At 40.0% G+C, this 12,946-nt stretch overlaps 1 protein-coding gene across 3 annotated transcripts in view; it reads right to left on the bottom strand.

Annotated features, from left to right (window-relative positions):
- LOC103061925 (cyclic AMP-dependent transcription factor ATF-7) overlaps nt 1–12,946 on the bottom strand; it is a 124,372-nt gene that overhangs the window by 14,552 nt on the left and 96,874 nt on the right. For all 3 annotated transcript variants that reach the window (XM_088138014.1, XM_088138015.1, XM_088138016.1), the window contains exons 5-11: nt 10,335–10,469; nt 8,702–8,859; nt 7,844–7,943; nt 6,264–6,377; nt 4,940–5,092; nt 2,773–2,970; nt 249–357 (exon numbers count right to left, since the gene is read on the bottom strand). In XM_088138014.1, the coding sequence (XP_087994140.1) occupies nt 249–357; nt 2,773–2,970; nt 4,940–5,092; nt 6,264–6,377; nt 7,844–7,943; nt 8,702–8,859; nt 10,335–10,469 (967 nt within the window). The remainder of the gene's footprint in view (nt 1–248; nt 358–2,772; nt 2,971–4,939; nt 5,093–6,263; nt 6,378–7,843; nt 7,944–8,701; nt 8,860–10,334; nt 10,470–12,946) is intronic.

Raw genomic sequence — 12,946 nt, 5'->3', positions numbered from 1 at the left:
TTGAATTAAAGCATCCATCATCCACAGGAAGAGCTGGCCATAATAACTGGGATACTGAGAATTCTACCCCAACAGCTTCTACCCCAGTCTAGGTTGGAGTTACGGTCATTCTTTCACAGTTATAATTGTATAGGATGCTTTTATCAATCCTGACTGACTCCAAAATGCTACTTCATAAAGTACTGCAATTTTGAAATCTGTATTTGCCCCCATTTGCCCTGCCTGAATATTCATAAGATTCTGCTTACCAAGATAACCTTGTGTTTTCTTCTGTAATGCAGTGACAGGGCAGTCCTTGTGAGCCAACAATAGTTGTTTGAGTTGAGCAACTTCATTCCTTAATAATGTAACTTCATTCTGTGAGAAAGGAAACATTTAGCTTCATTGCATTGGTTCAACATCCAATCTTGAATCCTGTCAAGCGTTCATCTGAAACAGTGACACAACAATCTGAGGTACAAAATAAAAATGGGGGAATTTATGTATGATGGGTTTGAACCAGCCCATGGGGGATGATTTTACTCATTACTTAGTGCAGGAAATGCTTCATTTGTCATGTCCTTTTTTTAGCACTAAAACTGTCTTGATGTTATGGCTTAATCCTATGCCTAAACTGTGCTTTTTGCTATTGGAATATCTTTAAAAAGATCAATTTGGAAACATGGTAGCAAATACAAGAAGATTCTAATCTAAGAAACAGTGAAATAAAACTTGTTTTAATTCTGAAAAACTTTTGAGTTAAGATAGGCTAAACATTATACACATGTACACATGTACACACACACACACTCAAACCGTAGTTTCAAATTTGTTTCCGCCAATGTAATATAAAGTAGAAGCTACAGGCTGATGCAAAGCACTTGGAAGGGTTTACAAAAAAGCTGCTGAAAATTCATGTGTATCCTGTCAAGCGTTCATTTGAAACAGTGACCCAACAGTCTGAGGTACAAAATAAAAATGGGGGAATTTATGTATGATGGGTTTGAACCAGCCCATGGGGGAATGATTTTTCTTTCAGCGTCACCTTTAACAGAATAGCTTCATGGAATGCTGGAGCTATTTTTGGTTTCTAGCAGACAGAAGCTGTTTGCAGGGAATGCAGCTAGCAGCCTGTTTCAGTGCTGCTTGTACTTGTGACTCTGCCATGGTGGGTCTGCTTAGCTGCATGCCTAGTGTAACAACATTCCAGCCTCTCGAAAACGTGGGAACACCACGACAAGGGCACGTATGGAAAAACTCGAGTGTATGAACATCCTTATTATGACGGCTGAAAGGGAGATCGCACTGAACTTCTGTTTCTCCCTCAAAGACAGAACCACCACCGCTGGCCTAGGTCCAAGAATCGGAATCAGAAGGCTCAATTCCTTTTCCTCAAAGGTGGGAAATTCCTATTCAGCTTCAGGAAGGCTAAGCAACATAACAGTAAAAAACAAAAGAAGAAATTCATAGCACTGCAAATAGCTTGGCTCATAACTTAACACCAGCAGGATATCAAATTAGGCCAAGGTTCCATAACAGACAGAAGAAGCTAGCCTTCCGATGTTAGAGGCAGATGGAAAATATGAAAAGATTTCCTTTATGCACCTAGACCACACAAAAGTCAAAATGTCCTTCTTATAAGAATGACGGAAAGAAAGTTTCACATATCAGGTTATTAGAAATAATAATAATAACAACTTATTAAATTTATATGCCGCCTGACTCCCAGCGACACTGGGCAGTTTACAAGTGGTTAAAAATGTTTAAAAACAAAAAGTAACACAAAAAACACAAAAACAACACTACAAAAGAAACAAAGATGGCAGAGAAAACATCCTTGCCAAAGGGTGAGGAAACAAATTGGAACTGAGTCTATAGTTTTAAGATTTTCTGAAAAATTCTACACTGACAAGAGAGTAACAAGAAATAAAAACAACTGAAGCCCTAATGGCTGCTTCACAAGATGTCTACTTCCACAGTGAGCTATAATTTAACTATAGGCTGTCCTCGACTTACGACCATTTGTTTAGCAATCATTCGAAGTTATGATGGTGCTGAAAAAAGTGACTTATAAGCAGTCCGTGCACTTATGACTGTTGCAGCGTCTCCGCGGTCATGTGATCAAAACTTGGGCGCTTGGCAACTGGCATGTATTTACGATGGTTGCAGTGTCCCAGGGTTATGTGATCACATTTTGTGACCTTTCCAGCTGACTTCTAACAAGCAAGATCAACGGGGAACCATGTGATTCGCTTCACAACTGCTGCAAAAAAGTCATAAAATTGGGTGCAGTCACATGATGCCTCACTTAATGACCAATTTTTCCAGTCCCTATTGTGGTCGTAAGTCGAGGACTATTGCAAGAGAGCTATTATCTGAGAAAATGTATTTAAGGAGAATGCATTCTTTCAGACAGCCCTCAAATAACTTTTTCCTGATAAGAAAAGCTCCTCCAGATGGTACACAGTGAACACTGCCAATACCAAGAATACCTGTTGTAAGCCAGGATCTTTAAAGATGAGCACTGAGAAGCTCAGAGTATAAAAATTGCCTCCACACCACGTTCAGATTCCAAAATTTCAGATTATACTGGCTGAAGGAAGCCAATTCCTTGAGGAGATACAGCAAATGGGTATTTCCTAAGATAGGCCTTTTATTTTTTAATTTAATTTAATTTTTTTAGCTAAATCTAGAAACAACAGATCTCACATGAGTAGCCAGGAGGATTATGGCCTTGAAAGTGAAGCAAGGATAGATACAGTATCATACTGTAGGCGTTAACAGCCTGCTTACACTTAGCTGGATGTTCTGCGTGGTGAGCTCTTCCGCCTTCTTCTCCAAGGATGACACCCAGAGCTTGCGCTTCTGGCGGCAGCGGGAAGCAGCAGCACGGTTCCGCTCCAAGAAACGCTGCCTACGTTCATCTGGATCTTCATCTGCTGTGCGTCTCCGTCGACCACCTGTGCTTGGTGTGGGTTGAGCTGGGGAAACCTGAGGATGAAGGACAGATGGATGGGCAGGCTGTTCACACAAAAGATGGGCAGGTGTTAAAAAGAGAGAGAGAGGGATCCTGTGGCTTTCTGATGTTGTTAAACTACAGCTCCCAGCATCTCTTGCCACTGGTCATGCTGGCGAGAGCTGTTGGAATTTGTAGTTCAGCCATTATCTGAAGAGGCCCACTTTACATTAAGAACTCAGCAATCAACTATACATATACGGACCGAAGAATATCTGTTTTGTCCAAGCATTTTTTTAAATATTAGCACTGCCTTAGTGCTCTCAAATGCTACTTTACTGTTTTAACATTTAATGTTTGCTTTTTATTCTTGACTGTCTTTATTATATTTTGCATGATTTTTATGTAAATGTTCTGAGATTTTCTTTGAGAATAAAAAGTAAAACCTATAATCTTTTAATAAATAATAAATAATACAGAAAAGTTTTCTCTGATTTGTCTAGTTCCTATTAGGCTATTCGTAAAATAGATGTGCAAGACGTGTGCATGTGTATTTTGTGTATTTATATGCAAGCAACTTGGAATATTCAGTCATTATTTGAGTTTGCATCCTTTTATCCATTTAATTAAAAAAAACCCTCTTTTCACTGTGACTGTTCAAGTATCCATATTGTCTTTGCAATGAGATTCTTGTGTGGTAGAGCCAACACTGTAATAGTTACTGAAATCCTTTTATTTTTAAGTAGCAAAATGGAAATAGCTGCCAAAAGCAAAAACAGATTTGCAGGTTCCCACCTTAGCTCAGCCTCCCCAAATGGGCTCTATAATTAGACAGATAGTTTCCACTTCTCTACTATTCGCTGTCAGTCAGGCAGCATATGGACAGTAAACTTCTGGAAGCTCTAACTGACAGAGCAGGTGGTAACTGTGATGGAAGGCTGGCATTTGGTGAGCTGGCAGGACCAAATGGGGTGCATTTAAACCCAAGTAATTAAGACAGGAAGAGAGACAGAGGGAGAGAAGATTTGTAAACACTGCTTCTGTGTTTCTGACTCTGTCCCCATTGCCCGTGGTATCTCAGTGATAAACATCTGGTAGCAATGCTGACAAAAGCAATGGAGGCTCACACACGTCTACACACCTGCTCAGGGAATTGGAAACTCAGTGCCTAATCCTGGCAGATCCTGCAACTAGAAAACTGAAATTTGGCAACAAGGAAAAATGACATACTGAATTTTCAAGCTTATCTCTATTGCAGAAATTGAAGTTTGTTCTAAAGTAGTTTTTGAGAAACTGCAGAAAGGAGGGTTGGTTTTTGGAGTGAGTGGGGAAAGATTGTAGAAAGACAAAGGATATTTAGGAACATAAGGAAAGAGGGATAAGCAAAATGAAGTACCGTTTACTTCCAGGTAACTGAAAGAGTGTGGAGACTGATAAGAGTTTTCCTTCCCTTCTCCAGAAATGACTATATTAGGAGGCTTTCATTCAGGAGACTTCATTAGCCCTTGGTGTATACTCATCACATAATCATCAGATTGGTCCTGTTTTTAAAGTGCTTCAAAATCTTAAACTCATATTTGATCTTTAAAGAAAGTAGAATAAAAAGTGTGCATACCATAGCAAATGATGCCATGCCACCCATCATGCTCTCTCTAATACAAAAGTTGGCTCAAGCCCCACTTAGAAGTTTCCCAATTTCCCTTTTATTCTACCACAAGGACCAGCACATTTCTCTTTCCACATAAAAGCCTGATACTTTGGCTCCAATAGTAGCTGTTGGATTTTAATTAGATATCATACAGTCTAGCAAGTGGCTTTACAAGTTTCCACGGCAGCTTTCCTAAATTTGGGCTGATGAGCCTGCTGGCTGAGGAAGAACGAGATGTGTTGCAGTCCCAACACATCTAGAGACACCAGGTTGGAGAAGGTTTAGTTGTAGTACATCTTCCCAGAACACTTCTGTTTCCTGCATCCTTGCTTAATCCAATTTGGCTTTTAACCAACCTGTGGCTGGGCTGGAGAAGGTGCATCAGGGTGCTGGATAAGTATCTGACCCTGTTCAGGATGGGATGTCACCATTGTGCTCGCTGATCCCACCATCATGCTACTGCCATTCAGTGAGGAAGTAACTCCTTGCGTCAGGCTGGCTTTTAGCCTCTGCATGGGATGAAAACACAACAACACTAGGAGAGGCCCAACTTTCTACTTGTTGATGTTTTTAACACATATTTTTGGTTTCCTAAAAAGATGCAGACTTTTGAAAACAAGGGCCAGTAAAACTGACATGCTGTTAACTAGAAGTTCCCATTTAGAAGAGATATAAAAGCTGGCTAAATGGATGTAAAAACTTCACACATGGTTGGGAATTCTTTTTGCTAAGGATATCTGAAAAATCTTCTTCATTTGGAGGAGAATCTCTCATTAATATGGAATGTTTAAACAGGAATTCTTCCTCTCCCATACAATTAAGAAATAAGTTGCCATAAAATATTCAGACAGCTGGAATTTTTCTAGTAAAACATTGGTTTTTTTTTTTATTACATTTTACTTCATCTTCCTTCCAAGGAATTTGTGTGTTAGTCTCAAAATAACTTGGTAAGAGGGAAAACGCTTATAAGAGAGAGATTATAAAACTACCAAGAGGGTATGCTTGTAAGATAGAACAAAATATTCCTTTGGCTTAATGGAGGACTAGCCTGTAGGAGAAGTATAGTAACTTTTTTTCTTACATTCATGGTATATTCTCCCAGATGCAAGTTAACACCTACCCTTATTATGCTGTATTTGGACATGTGTACACTTCTGTGGCTATAGTCTTTGTAACTCCAGGCCAGAATTCAAAGAAGTTTGCAATCAGTTGTGTAAGCTGAAAAGGATTTTACAGTGGTTTTGGCTGAATACCTCCTCCCTACTGCTGTATATCAGTCTCCATGGATGGGAATTTTGGGATTTGCAATTCCAACACGTCTGGAAAGCTCCAGGTTGGGGAAGTTGCTTTTGAAACTGAGAGGGAATTTCAAAAGAAATTATAATATTTGGCATGGGGGTTCAAAAGAAAAGGCAAATATCATTGTGAGCTTAAGCAGTTTTGGATTTAGTCCAGCAAGTCTGTAAATTGGGCAAGTGGTGATGGTAATGGGGAATAAGCCTGACTTTTGAAAAATTATACAGCAACGTAAACATTTTTACAAGATGAGGTTTCTTTAAACGTTAGAATGACAGAAACATGTTTTTGAAATTTGCAGTGCATCTTGGTGAATACATCTCTCTCATTCAATCCTTAAAAAGGAACAATCTTGTGGACAATGAAGTAGAATCAGGAGCTCACCATTTTAGCTTCAGAGTGTACTGGAAGGCCTGATGGCGAAATCGAGCCACTGCTGATGACTGGGGGGCCGGGGATACCAGGAATGTTTGGCACCACAGATATTGGCCTAGCCAGCTATATATTGCGGGGGGAGGGGGGGAGACAGAAAGCACCTCAGATGCGTTAAGTCGTTTTTTAATTATAACACACAGAGAAGAAAAAAACTGCCTAGCAAAAATCTCACTGTCGGTGTTTGTATGAAAGCCCACAAACTCTCAGCTGCTTAGCTAGGTTGAGTAGGACAACAGTAAATCAGAAGAGGAAGAAACAAGAGGCAGAAGGGGAATTCCTTTTCTCTGGGCCGTTTCACATTTCTACAACAGCCAAATTCTCTCTCTTTTTATGACTGCCCTTGCATTTCTTTGCTGCACATCTTCATTTGATTTTAGGTATCCATGTGTAACTTCTCAACGGTCACCTAAAAACTGCAGCATAATGCTAGCTCTCAAACAATTCTTATCCTGAAATTAGGGATTGCTGGCAGTCTGTGGATCATGATGAAGTTTCTGGCTCCACATAACTAGGCCCACAGTATTGCTTCAGAAGTAATGCACTTGGAGATCAAGCATGTTATAATGACTAGACCATTAGTCTTGAACTCGGGAGGTCACTGAGCAACATTCAGGACTATTATCATTTTTCAGGTAACACATCTTACAGGGTTGTCAAAGGGATAAAAATGAGTCAGAAACAAAGTGCGGAACCCTGAAATGTTTAGAGGGAGGGCAGGCTTAGAATTATATTTTTTATCCTAAGGAGTAAAGCTTCTGAGGGAGTTACCCTCTATAAGGTTCTTTGTATTTTTTCCCCCATTTTCATTTCCAGAACAACCGGAGAGGGAAGATGCGTGGCTAACTAGAATTCACAGAGTATCACTGATATATCCTGGAGAAAAGGCAGTCGTTTGCAAACCACCCCACTAGGAACATAGAGAGATGGCTTCTGCTGTCTTAACAAATTAGCCTTTCCAATTTATGGGAGTTGACCTATTTCCATTGTGGCAGAAACTTTCTAAGCACTTAAAGTAGATGAAAATTTACAACACAAAGAAACAGATACTAGATGTGCATGCAACATTAGAAATAATACAAGATGCACCAGAAGGTACTCATGTTTGTCAAATCCATATGCAGAAATAAAAGCTAAATAACCATTTCATGCCCCGAAGAGGCCAGGGAGGGAGTTTTTTCTGGCTTGGAAAAGCCGACATGTTCTCTGCAAGCTTGAATGGTTTCAAGCACAAAGCTAGCTAATCAGAAAGCCTGCCATTCCCAGCCCCAGAACCAACAGGGCCAGCCATCTGTTCATACAAAGATTCAGTTTGAGCCTTCCTGACCAATGACTTGGTTGGCAGGCACTGCTACCCTCACAGGCAGTGGCTCTCACCACCCACATGTCCTCTACTCCAACACAGGCTTATCTCATGCAGAGAAGTAGAGGGAGATGTCAATTTTGCAAATTAAAGTGCCCCATATGCTCTGCAAAGGGAAAAAACTGTCCCTTCCTTTATCAAAATCAGCCATGCTGGAAACTTTCATTACCGATATGACAGAAGGCATCTGAACGGGAGGGCCAGGAAGGACAGGCATGGTTTGTCCATTCACAAGGTGCATGACAAGTGGAACAGAACTGGTAGGAGACCTGGAAAAAATTGCAAGAAAAAGAAAACACATCCAACAAACTTCAGTCCCATTTGCAGGGAACAGAAATCTCTCTCCAACAAATCCTGGACGCACATGATTTTCTTTGATTCGTGGAGCCCATCCCCCCTCCAAGTTCTCCATGGTGCTTTAACAATTGGACAACAAACTAATTTCTTAATCTAACTTTTTAATTGCTAACTAACTTGCCAGAGTACACATGATTTGCAAAGGCACAGTTGCTTCCAAGCTAATACAGGTAATCCTCATTTAGCAAGCACAATTGGGACCAGCAACCTGGCCATTAAGCAAAGCAGTTGCTAAGTGAAACATCACAATTTTACATTCTTACTTCCTTTGCTTTCCTTTGCTTTACAGATCTGCGAAGGTTGTAAATGCAAGGATTGGTCGCAAAGTTACTTTTTCATCACTGTGGTAACTATGAACAGTCGCTAAATGAGGCAGTCGCTAAACGAGGACTACCTGTAACTCAAGCCAGCTTTTTTTCTCAGCCCATCTCAAAATCTAACTGGGATGAAAATAATAATAAAGCATTTAACAATGATGAAACAAGTTCTCAAAATCCTAGGATATATTTTCTTTCCTCATGGCTATTCTCGGGCAATTATATATTCCACTGCCATACTCTGTAAGATTTAACATCAGGACACTTGCAGGAGAAAATTCTATTTGATCAATTGCTCAATTCTGATCTGCTTAGGCCCCTTTCTCTTCCCTGCCCCCAAAGTTGCTACTTACCCAAGCTGTCTGTTGGAAGGTGGAGCTTGGGTGATGACTGAGGTTGGAGAAGGGAGAGTTGGATGTAGGGGGTCATATCCCAAGTGCAGTGGCAGCGATCCAGGACGTACAATGGTTGGTGTAGGTGTAGAAATGATAATAGGCTTTGAAGTACTCTCCTAAGAGACATCCAACAGTCAGTGCCAGATCCCATCACCACTATCACTGTGTAATACTATTACTTTTTGTTTTATTATCTTATTATATTATATACTGTATAATATTACTGATTATTATTGATGGAAGCACAGAAACAGGATAATAATGTATAGCATGAGAAAAACACCCCTCTTTTTTTAATGCAGAACAAATAATACTCTGCTGTGGAAACTTCAAACATCTGATAGGGCTGAGGTCTATAAATATGTATTAATGTAGTTCCAAAAATTCCAACGTAATCAAAAGACAGAAGGTCAGAATTCTCTCACGCCAGGAATTTACAGCACTCAGTTTCATTGTGATCAGAATAATTATTACAAGGGTTACTTGATTTAAGAAATGAGTCAAACAGATTTATTTATTTATAACATTTAGTAGTTTTGCATCTCCTTTGTTTGTGTGAGGTTTAAAATCCATGTTAATCCTATCAGGTACTTCATATAACTATGCAATAGTAGAGGAAGCACGGATTAATGTGATATGCAGGAATATTGGTAGATAACAAGCAGTAGAACTCCAGGGGAGATATAAGAGTTATTTACAATGAAAAATAGATGTTCATTCAAATTCAAATCCAATTCCAATGTCTTACTCTAGTAGCAAGAACCTCAAGAGCAGCGATAAGTCGTGTTTCCATAAATTTCATTTTATTTTTTTGAGCTGTTTCCTGCTTTATGAATTGGTTGAGATCCATCTTTAGGAACATGGAGTTGCCAGCAGACATGAAGCCAAGAAAGGGCTGCATGGAGATATACACTGGGGTGGTGATAATTTAAATTATTTCAGCAGTTTTCATGTCTCTGTCCCTGGTGTGGAACTGCCAGGTCTTATATCTGGCACATTCAAAGAATCAGAAATGGGTAGCAAATCCAGCAGTAGACCTGTATTTGTAGGATCAAAGTGACTAATACTTCTGAACCTCTTGCCTCTACAGGTAGTCCTCGCTTAATGACCATTCCTTTAATGAGAGTTTGAAGTTATGGCGGCCTTGGAAAAAGTGCTTTACAACCTGTACCAGTACTTACGACCATTGCAAACAGTCGCACACCCTGTGGTCATGTGATCAGGATTTGCAACTTTTTCTATGATGGTCGGTAAGCAAATTATGTGGCCATTAAGCGAATTCCAGCAAAAAACATCCATTGGGAAAGCTGGATTTGCTTAATGACCACGTGATTTGCTTAATGACCACAGTGATTTGCTTAACAACCATTGTAAAAATGGTCTTAAAATTGGGTCTGGTCATGTGGTGACTCGTCTAACAACCAATTTTCTGGTCCCTGTTGTGGTCATTAAGCAAGGACTACCTGTATGTCACTATTGTCAGAAATAACAAGAGAGCTAGTTCTGCTTTTGTTTTTATGCAAGAGGACATTTTTTTCAAAATGAGAAAAGCCATTAAAAGCAGATAAAAAAATGCTTTCTGAAAGCTCACCTTCTCCTTAGGCTGTGGTGACTGTGGACTCCCTACTGGAGTATCTGGAGGGGAAGAATCAACTTCAACAGGCTCTTCCTCTTTGATTTTGATGTCTGGCGTAGAGGGAAGAGACATATCTAAAGGTCCAGAACACTGCGGAAACACAGAAGACACATTTTAGCATGGTACCAAATACTCCTGCATACCCACCATTCATGAGCATAGTTAGAAAAGCCTAGAAACATGACTACTCAGACTTGTGGCACTTTTTTATCCTGGTTTCTGGTGCTAATATGGCTGTTTAGCCCAGAAAAGCTAGTATACTAAAGACTGCTGTTGGGGATGCTCTTATGAAACAGTGCACTGCAGATTGTACAACAACAGTTTGTTCCCACCAAGGAGACCTGTTACTGTCCTCCACATTAATGTCAGGTTAGTTGGGTGACTGAATTGCTCAGAGCCAAAAACCTTATTAAACCCAAAATGCAGTATTTTGGAGACTGTGTACATAACACTATACAGGCAAACCTTTTTTCTTGTAAAACTTTGCTAATATGAAAAGAAAGCTGGAGGGCCTGCAGGTCACAAAAAACACTAATTCATAGAAGCACTGGAATCCACTATATAAGTCACTTTTGAATTACTGCTTGATTTATCAAAAGCCAACGAGAGAGCGATATAAGTTATTACAAACCTATGACCAGACCATTGTAATAAAACCTAACCATATGCCTGAGCCTGGCAGCTTGCCACCACACCTATTTTCATTTCAGTAGCTCAGCATGGCCTTTTCCAATTTTGTGAACAGCAGCCTGCTATGCCCATAGATCAATGGGTCAGTACTGTACTGTAGCAGAAAGAACTGGCAATACCAGAGGCATGGACCGTGCACAGCAAAGCAGAAAGGGAAATGGCACATCAAATAGTCTTGACGCAATCAAAATCAGCCTAGTACCTCCTCAAGGCCTTTGATGGAGCTTGCCAAGGTGATAAAGAAGGTATAATGAGCTGCTGAGAAGAAAAAGGCCAGTCAGCATGAACAAGCTATCCTTCAATGTATTCAAGGCAGGAAATTGCTTTTAGTGGCTACCTAAGAAAACTGACAGGGGCAACCAGGGTAACAATTAATTAGATCATCTTTCTTTCTTTGCTTAGCAATCTGCTAACTGCCTCTTCTTCTGTCTTCTTCTGGCTACATCTTGTGCATAATCTTCAGTTAACGTTTCTTTAGTACCCTCTTCTGTGCTGTAATACAATCTGTTATAGTACATGCTGACTGCCGGACTTTGCCATCTCCTGGTTGTTTCTCCCTTAGCCTCTCATTTGTTTAACACAACCCCAGTATGTTCCAGTCCAACCCTTTCCACCAGGTGCCCTCTAGACATATTCGGACTATAAATAATTTTGGCTAAGAATTCTGGGAGGTGCACTACAGAATATAACCAGAAGGCATCATCTTAGAGAAAAATGACTAAAACTTGCAGTGTTTCCCCAGAATTCAAGGAGAGCTTTCCCTAACGCTGCTATATAATGCCTTTTAACTTTCTGAAAAACTGATTGATTCCGGGCATTCAAACTGGGATGGTTTGCATGCAAAACACATGTTCTACCACTGAGCTTTCCCATTTGCTTTATTGATACTGTAATTCAAAACATATCTATAGAAATAAAAGAGAATGGCCATCACAGGGGAGTCTGAGTGAATGTCCTAAGTACTGAGGCTTAAAGTCTGTTATTAACATTACAGGTATTCCTTGCTTGACAACCATTCATTTAATGGTTCGAAGTTATGACAGCCTCAGAAAAAGTGCTTTACAACCTGTACTTGCACTTATGACCATCACAAACTGTCACACACCCCCGGTCATGTGATCATGATTTGCGACCTTTTTTATGATGGCCATTAAGCGAATCACTGCAGTCATTAAGTGAATTCTGGCAAAAAAAGTCCATTGGAGAAGCTGGATTCTCTTAATGACCACATGATTCGCTTAATGACCATGTGATTTGCTTAACCGTTGTAAAAATGGCTGTAAAATTGGGTCTGGTCACATGATGACTTGCTTAACGACTGCCCTGCTTAATGACCAATTTTCCTATTGTGGTCGTTAAGTGAGGACTACCTGTACTGACCTTAAGAACCAGGCTAATATACCTGTAAATAGTTACAAGTTTCTTAATTTCAGGTCATTTTGTACCCACTTCTGAGAAACCATGACAGCCACATTTTAAGAATATGAAGCAAATCTCACATGAAGGTTAGAAATAGGAGACCTTGGGTCACATTTAACCTTCTTGAAGGATGTTGCCTCAGCTCTGCTCATCTACCAACTTAGTGAGGAGTTTGGAAACAAAATTTAAAAGAATTGGAGCTTCTACTGTTTTTAAGCTGTTAATCGCTTCACTTTGAAGAAGTGAAGCTTCTAAAGTTCCCAGAATTCCCAGCCAGCATTTTTAGGCTGAGGAACTGCAGAAAACATAAACTGAGAAGAGCCACATCAGGGAACCATTCAGAAGACTAACCATTGTTAAAAAGTTTACCAGGAAGTTTCAAGCCCCTTAAGAGTTCTTTGTGAGAAACAGCAGGCACCTGAGAAACAGCTGAACTGGCCACTGTCTTTCAGAAGAAA

Source organism: Python bivittatus, unplaced genomic scaffold, assembly GCF_059951505.1.
Source record: "Python bivittatus isolate LINGU-HERP-01145 unplaced genomic scaffold, Pbiv_v1 ctg000220_np1212, whole genome shotgun sequence".
Lineage (NCBI taxonomy): Eukaryota > Metazoa > Chordata > Lepidosauria > Squamata > Pythonidae > Python > Python bivittatus.
This window is presented reverse-complemented; position numbering and strand designations above follow the sequence as displayed.